This window comes from Pyrus communis, chromosome 14 (assembly GCF_963583255.1).
Source record: "Pyrus communis chromosome 14, drPyrComm1.1, whole genome shotgun sequence".
Classification (NCBI taxonomy): domain Eukaryota; kingdom Viridiplantae; phylum Streptophyta; class Magnoliopsida; order Rosales; family Rosaceae; genus Pyrus; species Pyrus communis.
In genome coordinates, this window is record NC_084816.1 from 323,039 (window position 1) to 349,045 (window position 26,007).

Sequence of the window (26,007 nt, forward strand, 5' to 3'; positions counted from 1 at the left end):
GTCCATCTTCATTATAGGAGAACTATATCCTATGCAACAAGACTGACTAGCTACAAGTCGTTCTCGAGTTTGAAAAATAATACAGTGAAGTAAAAGTTTGAAAGAATAAAACAAGTGGTGTGATATCCAAATATCTCTTTTTACTTTTTTCACACTATTTTAATTTTCGGCCTTTGGATTTGATGCATTGAAGAATATCAAATAACAGAAATTAACAAGACGTATGAAAAAAGTAAAAATGAATATATGGATAGCACACTCCTAAAACATAGCTCGCCATACCCTTCGCTTTTCACTAGAAATATAAGTAGCATCAATATGGACAATTTGGTAAATGTGACGTGGGTCCCTTTTTGAATGAGAAGGCAAAAATGAGAAACTGGAAAGATGTTTCATGGACCTCCCAAATAGCAGCCTTTCCAAACGACAAACCAAGCTGCTGTAGCACCATATATATTAATATTATCCGGTCGACCTTCCCTTCAAAAGAATCTGGTTTATTTTCAACACCCAAAATATCTTTTTTAATTATACATCTAGCTTTTATTTTAAGAAACTGTAATAAAAAAATTTTGGTATTATTTATTTTAACGAAAAATCATATTTTTATACAAAAAAATCAATTATGGTACTATTCACTTCACCCTTTATTTTTTTTTAAACTCAAAGTTTTCAAGCTCTTTTTGTCACATCATGGCCCGAGGCGGATCACTTTCCGGCCCCGCTCCACCACCGTAGCACGATATTGTCCGCTTTGGGCTTACCATTCCTTCAGGGTTTTGTTTTTGGGAACTCACGAGCAACTACCTAGTGGGTCACCCATCATGGGATTGCTCTAGCCCCCTTCTCGCTAAACTTCAGAGTTCCAACGGAACCCGAAGCCAGTGAGCTCCCAAAAGACCTCGTGCTAGGTAGGGATAAGAATATACATTTAAGGATCACACCCCTGGACGATGTGGGATGTCATAATTCACCCCCCTTAGGGGCCCGACGTCCTCGTCGGCACATCACGGTCAGGGTTAGGCTCTCGAGGAATTCACGGCATATCTGACAGATTATCACCAGTGTTGGACCACTTCTGGGTGTGTTTCGTTAGTGTTTATTCCTCTGGACTGCACTAAGTCTTTTGTGCTCTGAATATTATTATTTTCCACACTTACGCTTGCACATGTATGTTATCTACTCTGTGTATAGCTTGATTTTTATTTATTCGTACTTTTATTATTATTCTTAGCTTCCGCACTGTGCACATGGTTACGTCACTCTCACGTAACGGCCAACATACCCTGATTTCGGTCGAGGTGTGTCACTTTTTATTAGTTTTCCTTTTATTTTAATTACTAACTAAATTTTTGATTTACTGATATTTTTTAAATTTATAAATAAATTTTTTTAAATTTGACTCATATAAATAAAATGATATATTATATTAGTGTTAGCTCGATACCTATCAAGATATTGTTTTATTAAAAGTTTTATTTTATTAATTCCGTTACTTAAAAGTTCAAAAGCAAGATATCACCCGCAAATTACATAAATAATTGCATTTGCCACATAGGCCCTTCACGGTTCGGAGTGTCCCTTCTTGTATATACAGTTGTGAGTTGTGACATTTAAAAGTAATTCCCATAAAAAGATAATCAAATTAGAAAGTGTTTAGTTATTTATGTTGTATAATAAATTGATGATTTTAGTAACAATTAACAATCACATAATGCATCATCCTCTTATATTAAAAAAGAAAAAGAAAATGATACACCCTCTATTTAGTTGATTAACATGTATGCCTCAACAATTACTATGACGAGAGTTAATTATTATTATTATTATTATTTTTGCGACTTAGATCCACTTATCACCATGTTAAAGAATGATAAAAATAACATAATAAGTTACAATTTATATTGGATGATTTGACTCTGTGATCTTCTCTTATAAAACACACCTATTAGTACAAATAGTTAAGTTAAGAACAATAAGTGGATGGTTGACCAAACTTTTAAGTGTTTATCACACATTTAACGTAAAAAAAAAAAAATCACACATTTAACGTAAAAAATAAGAAAAAACTTAATGTCTTTAATTGACTTTTGTATTTGTATTAATGAACAATTATTGACCCTTTGCAAATCTAATTATGCACTGGGGTTGTACAATTAAATTTTAAAACAATTTTCTACGTTAATCCCTTTTACTTAATTATTTTTGACTTTTTTTTCGTTGGTAGTTAGCTCCCAATCCCATCGTGCTCGTGTAAAAGCTTAAAAATTGAAAGGAAGTAGAGAGAGAAAGAAAGAGGGGCATTATTAAGGACAAGAAAGAAAGAAATGTGCACTTCCTTTTTTTTAATTTTATTTGGTTCTAAATTGTAAAAGTGGAGAGATAAAACGACAAAGTTCCGAAAGTGGGTTCTAGAGAGAGAGAGGGAGGGAGGGCTAGAGGTGGGCAGTTTTATTGGATTTTGGCGTTGAAGGTTGAAGCAGAAACACCTCACCCTGCAAAGCTGCTTCATTTGGGCTCTCAGAGAGAGAGAGAGAGAGAGAGAGAGAGAGAGGGTCTTGTGTTGCTGGGTAACGATCAATGTGCTTGCTTGAGCTCTAAACTTGCTGGGTCTGTGTATAGTGTAGCACTGTGAGAGTGAGAGTGAGAGAGAGAGCTCTGGTTTTTGAGCTTTTTGGGTCTTTGTTTTACTGGGTTTACCAATGGAGTTTGCTGGGTGCAGCAGAGGGAGCTCAGGGAGAGCTCTGGCTCTGGCCCTTTGCCTATTGGCCTTGATATCTCTATCTAGTGCTGCCAGATTGAGTGCTTCTTCAAGGCAGAACCTTGATGTCCAGAGGCACCTCAACCGCTTGAACAAACCCGCCGTGAAAAGCATCAAGGTTTCCTCTTTTTCCCTCTTTTTCTTTAACTTTACATTCTTTCTTCATTCAACTTTCTTGGGCTCTGTTTGATTTTTTTGAAAAAATAAAAAAAAGGAAAGAGCTTTCTTGCTTTTTTTTGTTCTATCCCTTTGTTGGGTTTCTGGAAGAGCGGTGGAAAACGGAAGAAAGTGAAGAAATTTATACATTTTCTGTTGTTTTGAATTAGTTTTATTCATTTCTTTTGGTAAAAATGTTTGATTTATTTGTATTTTCTTATTGTTTTCTCAGCGACCAAATGGGGGTGTAAGCAAATGGGTTTTCCCCTATGATTTTCACTATATTGTTTGTTCTGCAGAAGCTTATTATTATTATTTTTTTAAACAAAGCAATGATTTAGTTATTGTTTCCTCTTTCCTCTCTCTTTACAATGATTTCCGTTTAAAAGTAGGAACAGAAGATCAGGAAAATGAAAAGAATAAAAAAATTGTAGCAATATTGTGAAATCAGGCCCCCATTTGTTATCACCAAACATTGTTCAAGTAATTTTTTCTCTTGATTCGTGAGAGTTAGCAAGTTTCTTTGTTGTGGTATCTTGTAGTGCTTCTGTTGCAAGATCTGACTTGAGACTCTTGATTTTTGATGATATAGAGCCCAGATGGAGATATTATAGACTGTGTTCATATCTCTCAGCAACCGGCTTTCGATCACCCTTACCTCAAAGACCACAAAATCCAGGTCCATTTTCCTCAACAATGCATCTTTAAATTTGACAGTTTTTTGTTCCTTTTGCCTATTGCCTTGTTTCTGAGTTTACTCTTGTCTGTTATGTTTATCAGATGAGGCCTAGCTACCATCCAGAAGGGTTGTTTGCTGAGAGCAAAGTGGCTGAAAAAACAAAAGAAAAAGCAAATACCCAGCTGTGGCATGTGAATGGGAGATGCCCGGAAGATACTATTCCGGTAAGAAGAACGAAGAAAGATGATATTCTGAGAGCGAGTTCGGTGAAACATTATGGAAGGAAGAAGCAGAGAACCATACCAAAATCTGCAGATCCTGATCTTGCCAATGAAAGTGGTCATCAGGTAAACTTTCTCTAATGGGCGTTCTTAATTTTTCCTGTCTCTAATGGGCGTTCTTAATTTTTCCTGTGTTCCTTGAACTTTATTTTTTGGATTTCGTAGTTTTGTTTTAATTGACTTCTTTGTTTTATTTGGGGTGATTAGCATGCAATTGCTTATGTCAATGGAGATAAGTATTTTGGAGCTAAGGCAACCATAAATGTTTGGGAGCCCAAGATACAACAGCCTAATGAGTTCAGCTTGTCTCAGCTGTGGGTATTAGGAGGGTCTTTTGGTGAAGATCTGAACAGCATTGAAGCTGGCTGGCAGGTACTCTCTTAATCTAGGCCAATAAGTAATCGAACCCGGATTTACAAAGTTACTTATTTTCTTAATTAAACATGAAGTATTAATCTTGATACTTGTTGCTACAACAGGTTAGCCCGGACCTCTATGGTGACAACAACACAAGACTGTTTACCTACTGGACTGTAAGCTTCTAAAACATAAATTTTCCCATGAATTTTGGGCTTGCATTTTGGTTTCTCTAGTCTTCACTTATCTGATTGTTTTATTTTCAATTTTAATAGCTGTGCTAATGTGTTTTTTCCTTGCTCTTTCCATGATTACATTACAGAGTGATGCATATCAAGCCACTGGTTGCTACAACCTCCTCTGCTCAGGCTTCATTCAAATCAACAGCGAAATAGCAATGGGTGCAAGCATCTCTCCCGTTTCGGGTTTACGAGGATCGCAGTATGATATCAGCATACTCGTCTGGAAGGTGAAAAGCAAAGCACAAAATGGATCATCTAGCATGTTGTAAAAGAATACAAAAGAATGGAGTTGATAGACTCCTAAAGGATGCATGTCAGCATAGATGAGAATCAAATTCATCATAGGCAATATAAGAAGCAATATATATATATATATATCTATATCTATATATACATACACATATATGTACATCATCATCATCATCATTTGCAATTCTTGAGGTTTAGGGGGTGGGGTGGGGGCAGAAATCGATTCTGGTTCAGATTCTAAGAATCTTTTGGCATTTTCTTTTGGGGTGTGCTATCCACACACCTCATTTTACTTCTCACACACCCTTTGTTAATTTCTGTCTGTTGATCTTTTTCAATTCATCCGATCTGATGGCCGAAAATTAGAAGGGTTTGTGAGTCACACTAGTTGATAAAGGGACAAGCATTGTTTATGCAGGACGGTGACAAGTTCCTAACTTTCATTCACCTTTCACCGCATGCATGTCACGGGAAAGACTATAGCATTGCCCTCTCACTCCTTTGTTTTGCTTAAGCTATATAGGAATATAGGAATATAGATACACATTATTTACTACTTTTTCACATGGGAAAACTGTTGTTTTTACTTGTAGGATCCAAAGGAGGGGCATTGGTGGATGCAATTCGGGAACGACTATGTGCTGGGTTATTGGCCTTCATTCCTCTTCTCATACTTGGCTGACAGTGCTTCCATGATTGAGTGGGGAGGTGAGGTTGTGAATTCACAACCGGACGGCCAGCACACATCGACCCAAATGGGCAGCGGACGTTTTCCGGAGGAAGGTTTTGGCAAGGCAAGTTATTTCAGAAACATTCAAGTTGTTGATAGCTCAAATAATCTCAAGGTCCCCAAAGGGTTGGGCACCTTCACCGAGCAATCAAACTGCTATGATGTTCAAATTGGAAGTAATGGGGATTGGGGTCATTACTTTTACTACGGAGGACCCGGTAAAAACCCGAATTGCCTGTAAGGTGAAAAAGACCATTTCACCCCTTTACGTTGCCCTATGTGTATCATTCAATCTAGTGTAATACCTTTTTCTTTTTTCTGCATTGTATACCCTTTGTATTTTTTTCCCTTTTTAACTGTTTAGGTTGGTTGGGGGGGGTAGTAGCTTTTTATGTAGTGGGAAGTTTTGACTCTTCGGTTTTTTAGTGAAAAAAGAATGTATCTCTCTCCATGTAAGTGGTGGGTGGGTGTGAAGAAGGTTGGCCAAGTTTCTTAAAAGCCTAAAGAAACAAGAGCCTTTTTCTCTTTATATAGAACTCCCTCTGTGATCTCCTTGTTTGTATGCACTCCAATCTCTCCCTTGGAGTGGCTTGTTTAGTGAAATTAATCAAGTTTCTGGGTCTAAACTGTTGAGCAAAAGCATTGGAATTCGGAAGTCTCACCTTTTTGCTTCTGTTATATGTTATTTTATTTTCTTGGTGCTGTGTGAATTTTGGGGGTGTTGGTGGTGGTGGTGGGATTGTGCTGCCCTAGAGAATATGCTGTTGGTTTAAAAAAGTTGCTTGGAATTGCATGGGGATGAGATCTTGCGTGAGTGGATGACAGTTCCTTTTGATAGATTAGATTATAGGATTAGATGCCCCCACCGCAGCTGATTCAGAGACGCACTTCGCAAAGTTGCATTGCATGTCCACCAAACCCACGCTCACAAAAAACTTTTCAGTGTGCTAGGAACACGATCATATATATTCATATGTTATTATACAAGTAGATGGGCACTTGGTTCCTAATACTACAATATAGCGGTATTCCTATCACTTATATATGAGAGATCTTATGTTTGATTCTCGCTAAAAGCGAATTTGAATCATATTATTGTTAGCCCATTGTGAGGATTAGTTAACTCATCTATCCTCTTGGTGTATAATAACATGACATACTACTCTGTGTTTCGGCACGTTGAAAAATCTCTCCCCATGTCCACCACCCACAAATTTTTTTTTGGCAATTTAAAATGCTATGTTGGTATCTGTGTCTCAAATTAATCATTATTAGTTTTGGTGTTTCAAATTAATAATTTACTGTTGTAAAAGTTAAAAGCACGATAGCGTGTGATAGACTTGAAATACTGTCATGGTGTCATCTAGATCTCCATTATGAGTTTTTTTTCCGTTCTAAACCATCTTCCAACTTAGATTCCTTGCCTAAATTTTAAGGCGCGTGTAAAGCTAAATGCATTTTTAACCGACTAGAGAGAGACATGCATGTTGAGGTTGGAGTCTCTTTGGTAGTGGCGGAACCAGTATAAGATTATTGGTTGTCTATGACCTTAATAACTTTAAAAACTTTATGTATATTTGTATATCTATTGTATTTGACCCTACAAACAACTATGCCAAACTAAATTACAACATCTTCTTACTTCGATTTTTTTATTTATCATCCATGTCTTCTTTTTATTTCTTCGTGTGTGCAACTCTATTGTGCACGTCAAATGCTCAATAAAATGCCTTTGTCGACAAGTCTTGGTAGTCTTCGACAGTACTCTACAGTTTCTTATAGCCACTTGGTAAACCGCTACATATCATGGTAGTTGTTGGCATAAGTTTTTAGCAGATGTTTGGTTGACCTCTTGATCCTACCAATTGCTGTAATAGTGTTTTAAAATTATATACTTGTAGGTATTATGAGTGGTTAATAGCGTTTATCTTTGCAACTAAGGTCTTGTGTTTGATTCTTGCAACATTACCGAACCAGAAACACTTTTCTGATTCCGATTGTTTGTATTTCCAATTACTATTTTGTGTGAAGATATCATGTTAGAGTGGCGCAGGAAGGATGCACAGAATGTGTGCGCTCATGTTTGCTTGCTTCATTTCCCCTTTTCGTTTTGGAGTTTGGACTCGTAATGTGTTAGTCCCAAGTTTGGGATCAGATTTGGGCCAAAGAACTTCCCAAGCCCGCATCGCTTTACCTTTATTTGCCCTACATATTCCTTACTTTTCTTATTTCTCAGTTCGTTGTTTCCTTACTTATTTGGTTTTACGACGAATATGTCGAGTTATCACATATCATAATATTGTCTTGATTTTTTGCAAAATCTCATATCCTGGTTTAAGTAGACATTTTTGAAATGACAAATGCTAAAACTTGGCCAACTAAAACAAAGGTTGGGTTACTGACTGTACTACCATTTTGGTATACAAGAATCAATCATTTTACACAAAAAATAAACACTTAATTGTATACATCCGTCGAAAGTACTAATCGTTTTATCATTGCAAAAGATGTAGCTAAAGGCATTGCAGGAAGGAAATCGTGCAGCTGACATTTGATTTGACATAGCAAAAGACACCTCATTCCAAATAGCTAGAATTGGGAGGAAGATTATCTACTTTCCTATTTCCATCCACTTTCATCCATTCCTTTCACATATTATTTTTTATCTTATTATCTTTATAAAAAAATCAATATAAGATGTTGACGTGACTTAATCGTAACCGTTCAAATATAAAGACATGAAATAATAAAGAAATTAAGAGAATAGAGAACCCTCCACCCTATGATTGTGCCAACTGCTACGACAGGTTTGCTGTGGAGAAGACCGCTCTCTGGCTGCAATTCAATTTTATAAGTAGCAAAATTAAAATAAACAAAAAAGAATCCACCTTCCCAATTCTTTACCTAATTATTTAATTAATTAACCAAATTCAACACCTACTACTAACTCAAGAAATCACTCCCATGCCAAGTACACTATCTTGACTCTTCGGATTATTTAAATCATATCAAATGTGTCCCCTTTCTGTTAAATTACTTTTCTGATTATTATTTTCTTGTCTAAATAATTATAATCCTGAGAAATTCATATGCAAATAGGCCTCTCACTCTCACACCCAAGTAGCCCGTAGGCCCCATTCCCCCTCCCAATAGACAAGAACTTTCCAATCATGCAATTGGAGAGTGAATTGCACGCGCACCATCTTTGTGTGAGTGTAACTCCCCCCGCAAGGCACACAGAGATAGCTGTTATTTTATAGCCACTCTTCCGACTTTTTTATTTTTCATTTTTCAAAATAATTTTTTTATTTTTATCTTTTGTCTGTTTTTCTCTCTCTAAAGTAGCTTCCTTTCGTTTTTTCACTTCACAGTTCACACGAAGATATCTGTGAGTGAGTGAGTAGGGTTTTTAATCTTTTACTCTTTCTCCCTCCTCCTCCTCCTCTGTGAACACAATCTTGAGAGAGAAACCCAACACAAAACAGAGGTAAACCCAACTCTTTTAACCTAAAACAAACCCTAATTTCCCATATCATCATCTTGTTCTTCTTCCTTTCTTCCTGCTATTTTTGACTCAAAAACCTGGGGCTTTCACTCTTGTTCTTCTCCACCTGCCCAGTTCCAATTTCTGCTCCAAACCCTAGTTTTGGACCCCAAATACCACTTCCAAAATGACCCATTTGCTCTGAATTCCCCACCATGCTACTTCCATTCCATGCCATTGCGGGCTAGTGGGTGCGGGGGGCATTGGGGAAATTTTATTTTTTGACTGAATTTTGTTGCTTTGTGGTTCTTATTTGGAATTTGGGAGATGTGCTCGGATGCATGCGTTGCGTAGGTGAGACAGGGAAGCCATGGAAGGAGATGAGCGTCACCTGCTGCTGGCATGCGTGATTTCGGGGACCCTTTTCTCGGTTTTGGGTTCTGCTTCATTTTCTATACTGTGGCTTGTGAATTGGAGGCCCTGGAGGATCTATAGGTAATCAGATTTTATAGTTCTTTTGAAACTTTTAGTTGCCATCTTTGCCTAGAGAGAAACTAAATGCATTGATTAAATTTAATTTATGGCTGCATTAATGCATTTGTTAATATTAGGGAATTAAGCTGTAGTTAGTTTGAAGTTTCAAGATTGCACTGTTAAAGTAAGGTCATTTGGGGATTTATTGCTGGGTTTAACTCTTCTATAAAACAGAGGCTAAGGGCTGCATTCAGTATGCAATTCTGGGATTTATATTTGTGTAAGAACTTGAGAAAGGCAGCATCTATTTAACTCCAAACTTAATACTATCACTTCTCTATGTTTTTTTCCAGTTGGATCTTTGCCAGGAAATGGCCGGGTATCTTCCATGGACCTCAGCTGGATATAGTATGTGGCTTTCTGTCTCTTTCCGCATGGATACTCGTCATTTCTCCAGTTCTAGTACTGATCATATGGGGAAGCTGGTTGGTTGTAATATTGGATCGACATATAGTTGGTCTGGCTGTAATAATGGCTGGCACTGCTCTTCTACTGTCTTTCTATTCAATCATGCTTTGGTGGCGAACACAATGGCAGAGCTCGAGTATGTATTCCTGGACCTTTAATCAATTTTCTTTTTTCCTTGTATGACTTAAAACTGTACGAATAGATAGTAAAACCTGAAGGTTTTGAAGATGATGAGAATGAACCATCTAAGTTAGCCTTAAAGAAAATATGGTTTCTTATTTGAATGTAAATGAAGCCTTCCGCCTGATATGATATGATTGATGAGTTGGTGATGGGATATAGGAGATCAGCAAAGACGACACACGAACAAAAATGTGTCAAGTTGGTAATGGGATATATGGGTTTAGTATTGATTATACATGAATGAACATCGTCAGCTGAGTTGCTAACATGATATTAGAGCTTGGGCAAGTGCTGTCTCAACTCCCTTCCAATCCGTTAAAGTACAAAATATAGGGAATGGTCGAAGAAAGTTGAGGTTCCACCATAAAACCAATTCGCAATATGGGGAGTAGCCCAACTTACTTATAAGCACATGCAAGGTCTCTCCTTCCATCAATGTGGGATTCATTCTCAACACGCCCCCTCACGTGTGGCAAATTTTCAAGCCTAACACGAGCGTTGAGGTTTCATCATAAAACCAATTGGCAATATAGGGAGTAGCCCAACTTACTTATAAGCACATGCAAGGTCCCTCCTCCCATCAATGTGAGATTCATTCTCAACAATGGCTAGCAAAATGGCCATTCCTAAATCAATACAAGTTGTGATGGGAATTGATAATTGGTGCTCAATGGGTCCAGTGTACTCATGTGGAAGATAATATTGATGATGTAGATCCATACACAATTATGTTTTTGAATATTTATAACACGAGCTTGCGCTTTATTGTATTCAGATTCTTATAAAAGTTTTGTTTATTGGTTTTTGGGTAAGCATTAAACTTGGTTTTATACTTTTTCTATAACAGGGGCTGTTGCTATTCTTCTTCTTCTGGCTGTTGCCCTTCTATGTGTGTACGAACTTTGTGCTGTGTATGTTACAGCTGGTTCAAAAGCATCTCAGCAGTATTCGCCGTCTGGTTTCTTTTTTGGCGTCTCAGCAGTTGCCTTGGCAATCAACATGCTCTTTATTTGCAGAATGGTGTTTAATGGTACACCTTACAATTTTGTATCCTGTTTAGCATGCATGCTTCTCAGTTTGATGATTTTATCTCAATGAAACAATAATTTGTAATTCTGCCGTCAATTATTCTCTACAATTGGTTTTCCTCCTTTAAAAACGTTCTCTATCAATTTGTGCAGGGAATGGCTTAGATGTCGATGAATATGTGAGGAAGGCATATAAGTTTGCTTATTCTGATTGTATAGAAGTAGGTCCTGTGGCATGTTTACCAGAACCACCAGACCCTAATGAATTATATCCTCGACAATCTAGCAGGTATGTTCAAGTTTTATTTCATCAGTTATTACTGGATCTTCTAGTCCATCTCTGAATTGTTGAAGTTCTCTTTTCCCCATTCATTTCTACAGTGAATATTGTTACCACTTTCACAGCCTTTTATTGATATTCTGAAAATACTCCGGAGGAAAGAGAGATGTTGAACATTCTGCGTCCGAGGCAATAAATGCTCTTGATAATCCTTACATTAGTTTTACTTGTCTTATTAAACATTGAAGAATTTGTTCTGGTTTTCTCCGTCCTTTTGGAAGATAGGGTGTTTGATACAAAGTTCCCATTGGTGTTGAAATTTGTAATATATTTATGTCTAATAGTTTACATCAGGTTTAAACATAACCCAGAATTTTGTTTGAGTGTTGTCCTCTTTTTCTGATTTCATTACGTGTATGTAGGGCTTCACATCTTGGGCTTCTTTACCTTGGCTCACTTGCAGTCCTTCTTGTGTACTCAATCCTCTATGGTTTGACTGCAAAGGAGTCACGTTGGCTTGGAGCCATTACATCAGCTGCTGTCATCATTCTTGGTAATCTAACCATTGTATTTTGTTTTTGTGTATTTTGGATCCTTTATATTAAAATTGATGGATTAATTTGCATAACCCACATGCTGTAGATTGGAACATGGGTGCGTGCTTGTATGGTTTCGAACTCCTTCAAAGTCGTGTTGCAGCGTTATTTGTTGCTGGAACATCTCGGATCTTTCTCATTTGCTTTGGGGTCCACTACTGGTTCGTGCATTTTTTTACTATTAATTGTAATGTCACTGCCTTTTGTTTCTCTTGGTTGTCACAAATACTGCCATTTTTTCAGGTATTTTGGGCATTGCATTAGTTATGCAGTTGTAGCGTCTGTTTTATTGGGTGCTTCTGTTTCTCGCCATTTATCTGCAACGAACCCGTTGGCTGCAAGGAGAGATGCCTTACGGAGTACCGTGACACGCCTCAGAGAGGGATTTCGCAAAAAAGAGCAAAACAGTTCATCAAGCTCATCTGAAGGTTGTGGTTCAAGCATGAAGCACAGTAGTAGTGTTGAAGCAGGTTGCCTTGGTCATTTGGTTGAAGCAAGTAATAGGAGCACAGCACAGTGCACACTTGATGCCAATAACTGGACTAACACTCTCTTACGAACTGCAAGTTCTCGTGAGGGGATTAATAGTGATAAGAGCATAGATAGTGGAAGGCCAAGTTTAGCATTGCGTAGCAGTTCTTGTCGTTCAGTAATCCAGGAGCCTGAAGTGGGAACATCCTATACTGACAAAAATTTTGATCACAATAGCACACTGATGATTTGTTCTAGTAGTGGTCTGGAAAGCCAAGGCTGTGAATCTAGTACGTCAAATTCTGCAAACCAACAAACTTTGGATTTGAATTTAGCTTTTGCATTGCAAGAAAGGTTGAGTGACCCGAGGATTACATCTATGTTAAAGAAGAGGGCAAGACAAGGTGATCTTGAATTGGTTAATCTATTGCAGGATAAAGGATTGGATCCTAACTTTGCTATGATGTTAAAGGAGAAGAGCTTGGATCCAACTATTCTGGCATTACTTCAAAGAAGTAGCTTGGATGCTGATAGAGATCACCGTGGCAATACAGATATCACCATAGTTGACTCAAATAGTGTTGATAATGGTTTACCTAATCAAATCTCTCTGTCTGAAGAACTGAGGCTTCATGGGCTTGAGAAATGGCTTCAGTTATCTAGACTTGTTCTGCACCACGTGGTAGGCACCCCAGAACGGGCATGGGTTCTCTTTAGTTTTGTTTTCATCCTAGAAACTATTGCTGTGGCAATTTTTCGTCCAAGGACAATTAAAATAATAAATGCCACACATCAACAGGTGAGCAAGGGATCTTCTAACTTTACATTATCATCTATTAGTTGGTAACTTTATTGTTGTACTTCTCAATCCTGATTGATGACGAGAGATGAAAACTTTAGATATAATCTGTACCTGATCATGCCTAAATTTTGTGTTTTGTTTTTTGTAGTTTGAATTTGGCTTTGCAGTGCTGCTGTTATCTCCTGTTGTCTGTTCAATCATGGCTTTCCTTCGATCTCTTCAAGCAGAGGAAATGGCCATGACCTCAAAACCCCGCAAGGTATTATTTGACCTCTTATTCCTTTCTTGCACTGATTTTTTAGATTTGTTGTTTTTTTTGGATTGAACAAAAAGGTTGATGCTCCATTGCTTCAATTAGTCTTGATAGATTTGCATGGTGGAGTTTACTTTTGAGAAACAAACGTGTTTAATGTAGTTGTACTAGTCTGGATGCTTGTGGACCTATTGTGTGTAGTATGTAAAAATGGGTTGGCCTATATGATTAGTAGGAAGTCTCTTGGGAGTATGCACATTTGGATCTGTTTGATTGGGGGTCTGAGCTTTTCCACTATCTTTGTTTTTTCTGTGTACATCTATGTATTTGAAATTTATTGCTGCTTATGTTGGTGCTCGTTCTCATGTTTCTTCAGTATGGCTTTGTTGCTTGGCTGCTCAGTACTTCTGTTGGATTGCTGCTTTCCTTCTTAAGGTATGCTCTTTTTAACATATCACCAAATTAAATTCTTCTTTTGGCAATTATTCCATAGTTCTGATAATGTTCTGTGGAGCTTTCTAGTGTATCATACATAGAGTTTGAATCTCTTAAAAAAAGTATGTCTAAGAGAATGAGTCTTTCTCATTTTCAGTTTTTAAGTGTCAATTGAATGATTGAATTGATCAGTTGGCAATGTTCTTTTGGTGGTATAAGATAATTTACAAAACTTGTTTTGTCAATAAGTTCAGATCAATTGAGTTTCTGATCCTATTTCATACTGCGTTGCACCATTTAGTCTTAAAAGAGTGGTCTTTTACTTGCCTGTAAAACTTGTGGCTCATAAGTCTTGAAAGCGGTCTACATCCATCAAACTTATTCTCTCTTTCCCATTTGCAGCAAATCATCGGTTCTTCTTGGATTGTCCTTGACTGTCCCACTCATGGTGGCATGCCTCTCTGTTGCAATTCCTATATGGATACGTAATGGCTACCAGTTTCGGGTTCCTCAATTACAATGTGCAGGTCCTGTAGGGAACCATCAAATTCGAGGAACAAAAGAGGTTTGTACTAAATCAATTCATACCATGTTTAATGAGAGCATCTGAGCACTGTAAACCTAGTATGTTTTTTAATAAGCTCTTAATGGGTTCTAGGCTTCTAGCACAACTGAACTGTACAATATGATCAGCACAAATATGGATATTGATTGCTGCTTATATCTCACCACTGTCATTGGATGGTTATGCATGTGGATGGATTCATACATACTGGCAATGTTGATATGCTTCTTTTAATTTATGTATTTATTTCTTGGAGTAGCCAGTGAGTTTATTTTTTTAGCTTGTAATTCCTGCCTTATTTTTTGTGTGATTTGATTATTATGTGCTTTTACGAATACCGATTTCAAGAGTTTCCCTAAAGGTGTTTCTCTTATTTTCTATTATACAATATTTTCTTCTACTTTTTCACCCTTCACCAGAATTTATTGTTGACCTAATTTTGTAATTCTAATTACATCTTGTACTTTTCCAGGGTGTTATTCTTGTCTTAAGTACAATATTATTTGCTGGATCTGTGTTAGCTCTTGGTGCGATAGTGTCTGCAAAGCCCTTAGATGACTTAAAATACAAAGGCTGGACTGGTGAACAGAAAAGCTTTACCTCTCCTTATGCGTCATCTGTGTACATTGGCTGGGCTATGGCTTCTGCCATTGCTTTGGTGGTCACTGGTCTACTGCCAATTGTTTCATGGTTTTCAACATACCGGTTCTCCCTGTCTTCTGCAGTGTGTGTTGGGATATTCACAGGTGATTTATCTAGATTTTTGTTTCTTTAAGACTCTTCTGTTTTCCTAGTGGAACATCATTGATACCCTGTTTTTGCTTCTGAATTCTGTCATATTACCCTGTTTTTCCAGTTGTCCTTGTGGCATTTTGTGGTGCATCCTATATGGAGGTTGTGAAATCTAGAGATGACCAAGTTCCAACAGAGGGTGATTTCCTTGCTGCTTTACTTCCTTTAATTTGCAGTCCTGCATTGCTGTCTCTTTGCTCTGGCTTACATAAATGGTGAGTGAATAATTGCTTTTTAGTGACTGAGTTGAGGCTGAAATCCATGGCTTGCTTTTCTTTCACAATTATAATGGGTGCTTGCCAACTTTCTAAAATTTTATGGATTTTGTTTTTCCAGGAAGGATGATGATTGGAAACTCTCTCGGGGTGTTTATATCTTTGTCACCATTGGGCTTCTTCTTCTGCTTGGAGCAATATCAGCTGTTATAGTTGTAGTTAGACCATGGACAGTAAGTCTGGAATAACTTTGGTATCCTTGATTCTTCCAAGATTTTACAGGCAGTTGACCTCTCTGACAGTCTTCTTTTGGCTTTACAACAGATTGGGGTAGCATTTCTTTTAGTTCTTCTCATGATTGTACTAGCTATTGGTGCTATCCATCATTGGGCGTCAAACAATTTCTATTTAACAAGGACCCAGACATTCTTTGTTTGTTTCCTTGCTTTTTTGTTGGCATTGGCGGCATTTCTTGTTGGATGGTTTGAAGGTGAAGGCATTTTCTTGCTGCTTTTATTATTTGCCTCATCATCAGTTTCCAGTTATATATTATTTATCTTTTATATGCTACTAAGTACTAACCTTGTTTTACTCTCTGTAAAGATAAAGCATTTGTGGGTGCTTCTGTTGGTTATTTTCTGTTCTTATTTCTTCTCGCTGGGAGAGCATTGACTGTGAGTTGAATTCAGTATTTTGAATCAAATTTTAAATTCTCACTCTAATATTTGAGTTCTTGTTGTCCCTACTAGTTCTGCATGTTTTAATTTTTTGTTAGTTGACGTTTGGTGCAGGTTCTTCTTTCACCTCCTATTGTTGTTTATTCTCCGAGAGTTCTCCCTGTCTATGTTTATGATGCTCATGCAGATTGTGGAAAGAATGTCAGGTGTGTTAGATATCATGTGATAGTTTGTGTCTTCTGGTTTGTAGTATTAACATGGGGTAGTTTCACTTGATCACTGATAATTCTAATTTCTATTCCTTAATAGTGCGACATTTCTATTGCTTTATGGGATTGCATTGGCAACTGAAGGCTGGGGTGTTGTTGCGAGTCTGAAAATTTATCCACCATTTGCCGGTGCCTCTGTGTCAGCACTCACTCTTGTTGTAGCCTTTGGGTTTGCTTTCTCTCGTCCCTGCTTGACCCTCAAGGTTTGTTTATTTTGCTTTCAGTTTTTCGTTTGGCATTGTTCATTCTACATAGTTTCGATATAATTCTATGCTTTATTTTTATGGAAGATGTATTGACATCTTTACCAGTTGACTTGTTTCTCTATGCCATTGAATTTCTCTCTCACGTGCTCTTGTCTGACTAGATGTTCATTTGTATGTCTAGATGATGGAAGATGCAGTACACTTTCTTAGTAAGGAAACTGTTGTTCAAGCTATTGCTAGATCTGCTACCAAGGTATGAATAATACTGTTATGTATCTCTTTGTGTGTGTGTGTGTGTGTGTATTAGGGTCTGCTAAGCTGTGGTGAATTAATACTATATATTATTCAACCATGCCTTTAAATTGCACGAACTTTTAACATGTTGACTCTTATATTTGTATCTCTCAGCTGAATTTTCATTCTTGTTAGAGGTGAATGTGCTTTTTGTATAACACGGGGAGTTGTTCTAATAATTGTGCAGACCAGAAATGCTTTGTCTGGAACTTATTCTGCTCCACAGAGGTCTGCCAGTTCAGCGGCTCTCTTGGTTGGAGATCCCACCATTACGCGTGATAGGGCAGGAAATTTTGTGCTTCCCAGAGCAGATGTAGTGAAATTGAGAGATCGTTTAAGAAATGAGGAGTTAGTTGCAGGCTCATTCTTCTGCAGAAAGAGATATGGAAGAACTTTCCGCCATGAACCAACTAATGATGTTAATCATAGAAGAGAGATGTGTGCTCATGCACGAATATTGGCTTTGGAAGAGGCGATTGATACTGAATGGGTGTATATGTGGGATAAATTTGGTGGGTATCTGCTTCTTTTGCTTGGTTTGACTGCTAAGGCTGAGCGAGTACAGGTAAGTTTCAACTGTTTCTGCTTGCCATGGATGATACAATTGTTTTATTGTAAACAAAAATAACATTGTTTCTATGCTATGCTAGGATGAGGTACGTTTGAGACTCTTTCTCGATAGCATAGGGTTTGCTGACCTAAGTGCCAAGAAAATAAAAAAGTGGATGCCAGAGGACCGCAGGCAGTTTGAGATTATTCAAGAGAGGTAACGTTCCACTTCCACATCTGGGTCTTCCTCTATGTGATTGCTGACATTATCCTCTGTTTCTAATTGTTTTTGAGTTTTGATTTTGTAGTTATATAAGAGAAAAAGAGATGGAAGAGGAGCTCTTAGTGCAAAGGCGCGAAGAGGAGGGCAAAGGCAAAGTGAGAAGAAAGGCTCTTCTGGAGAAGGAAGAACGCAAGTGGAAGGAGATAGAAGCTTCTCTGATTTCCTACATTCCTAATGCTGGCAACAGGGAAGCAGCAGCTATGGCAGCTGCAGTGCGTGCAGTAGGAGGTGATTCTGTTCTTGATGATTCTTTTGCTCGAGAGAGAGTTTCAAGCATTGCGCGTCGCATACGCACAGCTCAGTTGGCTCGTCGAGCAGTCCAGGTGTTGTATATTATGCTTATTATCTCAAACCGTTTTAAGCAAATACCACTATAACTGATAGCATCATGAGTTCGTTTCTCATAAAATGTATACAAAAGGAGGATAGCTTCTCATTTCTCATTTATTCTTAGGCTTTCAATCTTATTAGATATTTCCTGACATTTATTAAAAGATTCTAGTCTTCATAGCATCCTTTTTGCATGGGGAGTTGATGAATCATCTCCATTCTAGCTTAAGGATATGAGAAAGTTTTCAATGTTATGGTAACTGGTCTTGTTGTCTGCATTTGAGAACATTTCCACATGTACCCTTGCAGAATATAGTGCTATACTTTGAGTTGGATTCCATGAGTGAGTCTCACTTCTTAATGAGTAAAGAGTTAGTGTTTGGTATACTGCATACATGAAACGGGTCATTTCCTTTTATGAAGTGATCAAACCATGTAATCAGTTCCTCTCAATGATTCAGTAGATTCAATAAGTATTCAAATATCTTGTGCTGTTATCTTTGGTTTTATCATATACCAATATGTTTCTCTTATTATTTGTCCCGTCACATCTGTTTAGTTTGATTGCCTTGTCCTCGTATGCCTATGGAGGTTCTGTGTTCATGGAAATTGTGCTTCTTTATGTCATTGGCAGACCGGAATTTCTGGGGCTGTATGCGTTCTTGATGATGAGCCAACCACAAGTGGCAGACACTGTGGCCACATTGATCCCGCCATTTGTCAAAGTCAAAAGATTAGCTTCTCCGTTACAGTGATGATTCAACCTGTATCTGGGCCTGTTTGCTTATTTGGCACTGAGTTTCAAAAGAAAGATTGCTGGGAAATATTGGTGGCAGGTTCTGAGCAAGGTATTGAAGCTGGACAAGTTGGGCTTAGATTGATAACGAAAGGTGATAGACAAACTACTGTTGCAAAGGAGTGGAGTATTAGTGCAACTAGTATAGCAGATGGAAGGTTGGGGCCTTATCCTTTAAAACAAAATTATTGGCACTTTTTCTGATTCATGGATTTGTCCTGATGGTTCTCTATTACCATACGTTTATTTAGGGCTATTTAGTTTCTTTTATTATTCACATATTCTTGTGTTTGAGTTGGCTTTTTCTTTTTCTTTATTATTATTCTAATATTTTAGTATCGGGTCTGTTTTGATTTCTGTTTTTCTGATGGATCTCTTGTTCATCTTGTCTGGGTCGTCAATAATTTCCCAGTTTTATGTATGAAAAAAAAAAAGAGGAAATCAACCATGAATGTATGTTATTGATAGCTGTTGAATCTCACTGGATGTACGTGCTTTTCAGGTGGCATTTGGTAACAATGACAATTGATGCTGATTTAGGTGAGGCAACTTGCTATCTGGATGGTGGTTTTGATGGCTACCAGACAGGTTTACCATTGCAAGTGGGTAATACTATTTGGGAAGAAGGAACCGAAGTTTGGGTTGGTGTTAGACCACCGACAGATGTGGATGCGTTTGGGAGGTCAGACAGTGAAGGGGCTGAGTCTAAGATGCATATTATGGATGTGTTCCTATGGGGAAGGTGCTTAACTGAAGATGATGTTGCTGCTCTTCATTCAGCTATTGGTTCAGCTGATTCCGATATGATAGATTTTCCTGAAGATAATTGGCAGTGGGCAGATTCACCCTCTAGAGTATGTGCTTTGTCGTTAAGATATATATTGTTTCATATTGATCCATGCTAGAATTTCTAGGAAAGTAATTTAGTTTCTAATTATGGTGGGTGGTTTAACCTATCAATTGATTTTCTCATCCCTTTTTCTTTGCTAGGTTGATGAATGGGATAGTGATCCTGCAGATGTAGATCTGTATGATAGGGATGACGTTGATTGGGACGGGCAATATTCTAGTGGGAGGAAACGAAGGTCAGAACGTGATGCAGTGCTGGTTGATGTGGATTCAATTGCCAGGAGGTTTCGGAAACCTAGGATGGAAACACAAGACGAAATCAACCAGCGAATGCTTTCAGTTGAATTGGCAGTCAAGGAAGCCCTCTCTGCAAGGGGAGAAATACATTTTACCGATCAGGAGTTTCCTCCAAATGATCAGTCATTATTTGTAGATCCGGAAAATCCCCCATCAAAGTTGCAGGTACTTTTTATTGTTCTAATTACCTTTTAGTTTTTGTTGTTAATGGAATCTGTGGTCTTAGATAATTTTTCTGGCCTTTTGAATTTAGGTTGTTTCTGAATGGGTGAGGCCTGCTGATATTGTAAAAGAGAGTCGGCTGGATGCTCGTCCATGCTTATTTTCTGGGACTGTCAATCCTTCTGATGTTTGTCAGGTTTGGCTCTTGGCCAACATGGTAATTGTATTTTTGATTATTTTCCTCAGCATTATCCATAAGTGATTTTCCATTTCTAAATAGGGCCGACTTGGTGATTGCTGGTTTTTGAGTGCCGTTGCTGTTCTGACGGAGGTTTCACGAATATCGGAAGTGATCATTACCCCAGAGTATAATGAGGAAGGAATCTACACTGTTCGCTTCTGTATTCAGGTGATTTGTAATTTTAACATAACATTTCTGAACCATTTAGTTCTAAATATGAAGTTCTAGTATAAACTTGCACCCATTCCCATGTGTATATGAATTAAAAAGAGAAGGTATGATAAGGAAGGGAGGATAAACATCAGGAGGATATCCTGTGTTTCAATGAAGCACATGCTAAAGAAGTTGAATTTCTTGCTACAAAAGACCTCCGTCTCCCCATCTCCCTGTCCAGTTTAAACATAAAGCACTCACTGTCTGTGGATGAGATTTTATTTCTTACACGTAATTTCTGAAGACAATGGTAGCTTGGCCTTGTTTTATAGGAATTTTATTTTCTGTAATGGGAAATTTGCAACTTTATGCAGCTAGATGATCATTAAAATGCTAGAGTTCTTGGAGACTATTCTAATAGAACGAAATTGAATTCCCACTCTTTAATAGTAGCATGCTAAAGCTTGTTCCTGACCTTTCTTTAGGGTGAGTGGGTTCCTGTTGTTGTTGATGATTGGATTCCATGTGAGTCACCGGGGAAACCAGCGTTTGCTACTAGTAGGAAAGGTAATGAGCTATGGGTTTCTTTAGTGGAGAAGGCGTATGCTAAATTGCATGGCTCCTATGAAGCATTAGAAGGTGGGCTTGTCCAAGATGCTCTTGTCGACCTTACTGGAGGTGCTGGTGAGGAGATTGACATGAGGAGTGCTCAAGCCCAAATTGATCTTGCAAGTGGTCGACTATGGTCTCAATTGCTGCGTTTCAAACAAGAAGGCTTTCTTCTTGGTGCTGGCAGTCCATCAGGTTCAGATGTACATGTTTCCTCCAGTGGCATTGTGCAAGGTCATGCCTACTCGTTATTGCAGGTGAGTTGGAATACTACTGTGTCTTAGTCATGTCTTATTGTATTTCAGCAAATGAAACTTGCGTAAGGTGGCCTCATTGATCAATTATTTTTTAATTCAGGTGAGAGAGGTGGATGGCCACAAGCTTATTCAGATTCGGAATCCATGGGCTAATGAAGTTGAGTGGAATGGCCCTTGGTCGGACTCATCACCTCTTTGGACTGATAGGATGAAGCATAAGTTGAAGCATGTTCAGCAGGTTGTTTACTGTTTCATTTTCCCACATCACATATGTGAATCTACCTTGTCATTACTTTTCGTGGAGCGGTTATGATCTCAAAACATGTTTCATAATATTTTTCTTTCGTCTCTCTTTACAGTCAAAAGACGGCATATTCTGGATGTCCTGGCAAGACTTCCAAATTCATTTTCGATCAATATATGTTTGTCGTATCTACCCCCCTGAGATGCGCTATTCTGTTCATGGCCAATGGCGAGGTTATAGTGCTGGTGGCTGCCAAGATTATGAGACATGGCATCAAAATCCACAGTTCCGATTGAGGGCCACTGGGCCAGATGCTTCGCTTCCAATTCATGTATTCATCACGTTGACACAGGTATCTTTAGAATTGGACCTCCTTGAACAATTAGCTATTTTTTTTTATAACTGGATTTATAAACTTTTATCACTTGTTTAATGCTTAGGGTGTGAGCTTCTCAAGAACAGTTGCTGGTTTCAGAAATTATCAATCCAGTCATGATTCAATGATGTTCTACATTGGGATGAGGATACTCAAAACTCGAGGTCGTCGCGCTGCTTACAATATATACCTACATGAATCAGTTGATGGGACAGATTACGTCAATTCTCGAGAAATATCTTGTGAAATTGTTTTGGATCCAGATCCAAAAGGTTACACAATAGTGCCTACAACTATACATCCAGGGGAAGAAGCTCCATTTGTTCTTTCTGTTTTCACAAAAGCATCAATTACCTTGGAAGCCTTGTAGTATGCTGTGGTGCCTCTTGAGTTGTCTTTTCCTCCTTTGGTCTGAGAACGTGTTTAAAAAAATGTTGAATTGCTTGGGCTGGACATGGACCGCGTCTACCTGCTGGAAAGTTGCAGTGACCACAAATTAGAAGACATGACATCAAGGTAATTTTCTGTTTGTGTCTAATTCAATGCAGTAGTCAGTCCTCTTCCGTATGGCTTTCGAGCTTCTTCAAGGACTTATTAATACGGACGTACTTCTGAGCAGGGCAGGCAACTTATGATGCGACTGATTCTCTGATTGCTGAAAATTCAAAGATGGCCAGGTGTGGAATTCATTTGATTAGTGGCACTCAGCTCTCCAAGTTCAATGCACCGAGAATCAGATGGGTCTTTCAGTCGCAAGATTGAGTAAGAGGCAGGCGTATTTCAGACACATGCATGTGATGCGAAATGGTGCTTGTGAAAGAAAACTAATCACACTCCTCGCTGGCCGCCAATGTGTATCATTTGCTACCGCCAGCGTGGAAGAGGGCTTTCGGGGGTTTTGTAATTGTATCTGTACATACAACTAATTGTTTTGCATCGAATGAATATAGGCAATGATGTTGTAAATGAGAGGGAAGAATAGGAAAGTAATAGGATATGTTTAGTTGGAGGGAGATACAAGTTGGCAAATGTAGCTAGAATTCTATCTTGTTTTAGCTGCAGTTTTGAGGTGTCTAGTGTCAACCAATGGAGCCCAAGTGTACAAAATATTTAATTATTCCAATGTGATTCTCTCTGTTTCATTAATTCAGAGTAACATGCATTATCATGTTTCGTTCTACTGTTGCATGCATCTTTTATGTTCACATAATGACCAAAAGAAGGTAAAGACTGAAGTTACCATCGTAAGAACTGGGCTTTTGCTAAGTTGGGTAAAGAAATGTGCGTCTTTCTGCAACCAAGTTTGAACAGAATTGGACTGTTGCTCGAATCAAGTTGTTAGCAACACATTGACAAACCAAAGGAAGAGAGATCATGCCGTTTCTTTCAATTTTTCTTTTACCCGGCTTTGATCTCTGTCCCTAGTTGCATACGGAGTCCAAACTACTCAAAAAAGTTGCATCTTCTTGCCTTTTGTTCACATGTTTCTCTCATTCTGATTCGCCATCGATACCTCCCATGGCCTTCAATCCTCTGGGTCTCTGCATCGTAATGGAATCCCAAACAGTTACAGATTTGCGTGGTTATACCTAACAGAACTATTCTTAGGAAAATAAACAGGAGAGAAAATATCACATGACATTTCGATTTGTTACACGATTTTGAGGACCCAAACATTTAAAAGCAATCTGAGATTCCAAATCCAAATTTGTTTTCTTCTCATCCCAGCAAGCCAAGCATTTAGGATGGAACAATTTAGTTTAGACGTAACTGAGAATTAACGCAAGAGAGACGAGAATACCTTCTTTGAAGTCTTCTTCTCCCTCACTTCATACCGCTCCTGGCACAAATCCGATAACCATACACCGGGCATAATCAACTGCACAAGGAAGTGAGAATAAAACAAACCACTCACAAAAAAAAATAAAAAATAAAAATAAAAACAAACAAACAAATAAACACACACACTCTCTCTCTCTCTCCCCCCTGAGCAACTTACAAGTAGGCTTTTCTGGAGCAATTTTGCTCTTTTCTTGGGCCTTTGAGGTAGCTTACACCCTTTCATAGCCATGAAATCCTCTTCCTTTTCTTTACTAGACAATGATAGAAATAACCTTGGCCAAGCATGGCTTCCTTTGTCATCCCTTGCAGAACCAGGATAATCTAATCCTAACACCTTCCCATTCTCGTCCAACCCTAATGAACCCCTCGTTGTGTAGTACCGATCTTCCTTCTCCGGTGAAGTAACAAATAGCTTCCTACTATTCCTTGGCGAAGCTGAACTCCTGCAATCCACTTGGTAAAATGTTACCTCTATTCCACTGGACGTAGACTTTTTCATTGACAATTTTGCAAACTTAAAAGTAACGAACAATGTCATCAAAACACTTTCATGATTCTAGGATTGTTCAATTTTTTTACTACTAACCAATGAAGGTATTAAACCAGAATTTTCTCATTGAAGTTTCGCACAATCATTTTCTGCTGTTAATGTCTCTTGATTTTCGTTTATTCAATCTAAATGTCAGAAAGAGTGTGCATGGGGAGAAAAGGGATGAGCAAAAATCACTTCCATTTTCCCATTTCTTTATTTTTGAGAAGGGATCTTTCAAAAATTTCAGAGAATACAAAACAGAAGATAAACATGTAAGCTCTTAGTTCAACAACAGCTGCTTCAAACCACTTTAATAACAAAATATCTAGCATACTTCAATTTTAAAAAGTCGACATTTTTGCACCGTGTTCAAATAAAACCATCAATGTTTCTTACTTGTCCATGCGATTGGGCAGTGGATGAGGAGCCGGAGACTCTTTATCGGCGGCCCGAGAAGTGATTTTCTTCTTCCTTAAACAGTCCGACGGTTTTTTGTTGTTGCTCAAGGTTGCGTCCTTATTCAAGTTTGAATATCTAAGCCTCTTTCTGTTCCCCCATTGCAGCAAAAAGTCCGACTCTGTGGCTTTAGAGGTTTTCCCTTCCTTTTCCATCTCTGCAACCATAAATTTAGAGATTACCCATCTGGAATTCCACGCAAAAAACAATAGAAACCACGAGAAAGTGGAAGATAATTTCCCCAGCATGTAGAGAACTGAAAACTAACCTCAAGATCTATGGAGATAACCGTAAAAAATGCACTTTTCCTCAGACAGCCCTGCATTTCAGTGGAGTTAAGATGACCCCATAAACAAATCAATCGAATAAAAACAACATTATAGTCATCCGTTGCTCTTTTTGATTGCTGAGAAAGTGTCAGAAGAAATAAAAGGCAAAAAAAACCAAAGGAACCCAATTGGAAACCGAACAGACCAAACAGCCATGAAGATTATGCAATCAGAAGAAGAGATATTTAAAGAAGAGGACTTAATTACATAGTGTGATGGCAGCCGAGCAGCAGGAGAAACTGAAAAAAGATGAACAACTTTGGCCTCACTTTTTCTCCAGAATAATTGGAAAAATAAATAAATAAAATTAACAGGTAGGAGTGAAGATGTTATTGATATGTGGGTTGTGGGTTGTGTGTTCGTTTTTTTCTTTGGAACGCTTAGTGATCAAACCTCGCCGCTTTTCTTTGTCATCTTCACTCAAAACTGCTGCGAGTCTCTCTTTCTTCCTCCTCTTCCTCTATCAGAGCCTCTGTTTCTCATTTGCTTTTTCACCCTATTTTGATTTATTTTTGTTGCACTCCTCCAATCACTAATCTCTATTCTCTTTGTTACACTTGAACATGTCCAAAACGATTTTCACCGTCGGATGTCAAATGGAGGGTCGGATGGGTTTCCCTCCAACTGTCTGACCCTTCAACCCTTTGTCACCCCACGGAAAGAGAAGTACTTCGCTGTAACGGGCTTAACCCCTATCCCATGATTTTGTCAGGTTCAACGGGCTCTATTTTGTGTCCTCCCATCTAACACGGTTA

General features: G+C 38.2%; 3 protein-coding genes across 5 annotated transcripts; 2 read left to right on the top strand and 1 right to left on the bottom strand.

Moving 5' to 3' along the window:
* The first annotated feature begins 2,560 nt into the window (after positions 1–2,560).
* On the top strand, positions 2,561–6,081 carry LOC137715073 (protein neprosin-like). The gene is made up of 7 exons (XM_068454294.1): positions 2,561–2,879; positions 3,510–3,596; positions 3,698–3,943; positions 4,085–4,249; positions 4,357–4,410; positions 4,557–4,703; positions 5,319–6,081. Exons 1-7 carry the CDS (start codon positions 2,703–2,705, stop codon positions 5,694–5,696), a joined length of 1,254 nt encoding a protein of 417 aa, XP_068310395.1. The 5' UTR covers positions 2,561–2,702; the 3' UTR covers positions 5,697–6,081.
* A 2,695-nt stretch (positions 6,082–8,776) lies between these two features.
* Positions 8,777–23,233, top strand: LOC137716614 (calpain-type cysteine protease DEK1-like). 3 transcript variants are annotated; one of them, XR_011065695.1, is made up of 31 exons: positions 8,777–9,434; positions 9,767–10,017; positions 10,912–11,094; positions 11,246–11,381; positions 11,795–11,925; positions 12,015–12,129; positions 12,212–13,238; positions 13,390–13,500; positions 13,871–13,929; positions 14,332–14,494; positions 14,967–15,240; positions 15,351–15,501; positions 15,623–15,734; positions 15,826–15,991; positions 16,105–16,175; positions 16,293–16,384; positions 16,488–16,650; positions 16,835–16,906; positions 17,135–17,512; positions 17,598–17,713; positions 17,805–18,102; positions 18,744–19,063; positions 19,408–19,759; positions 19,896–20,216; positions 20,305–20,409; positions 20,494–20,622; positions 21,093–21,473; positions 21,574–21,711; positions 21,833–22,069; positions 22,158–22,609; positions 22,713–23,233. XR_011065695.1 is itself a non-coding variant. In XM_068456058.1 (30 exons), exons 1-30 carry the CDS (start codon positions 9,310–9,312, stop codon positions 22,461–22,463), a joined length of 6,483 nt encoding a protein of 2,160 aa, XP_068312159.1. In that variant the 5' UTR covers positions 8,777–9,309; the 3' UTR covers positions 22,464–23,233. The 3 variants fall into 3 exon arrangements, 1 of the variants encoding a protein (XP_068312159.1); XR_011065696.1 differs by having other exon boundaries at positions 22,763–23,233; XM_068456058.1 differs by having other exon boundaries at positions 22,158–23,233.
* Positions 23,234–23,365: 132 nt separating this feature from the next.
* On the bottom strand, positions 23,366–25,739 carry LOC137716616 (uncharacterized). Its single transcript, XM_068456059.1, has 6 exons — positions 25,460–25,739; positions 25,192–25,242; positions 24,864–25,080; positions 24,093–24,378; positions 23,895–23,972; positions 23,366–23,634 (listed from the first exon to the last, which is right to left on the bottom strand). The coding sequence occupies exons 3-6, from the start codon at positions 25,076–25,078 to the stop codon at positions 23,584–23,586; spliced, it is 630 nt and encodes a 209-aa protein (XP_068312160.1). The 5' UTR covers positions 25,079–25,080; positions 25,192–25,242; positions 25,460–25,739; the 3' UTR covers positions 23,366–23,583.
* Between the last annotated feature and the right edge of the window lie 268 nt (positions 25,740–26,007).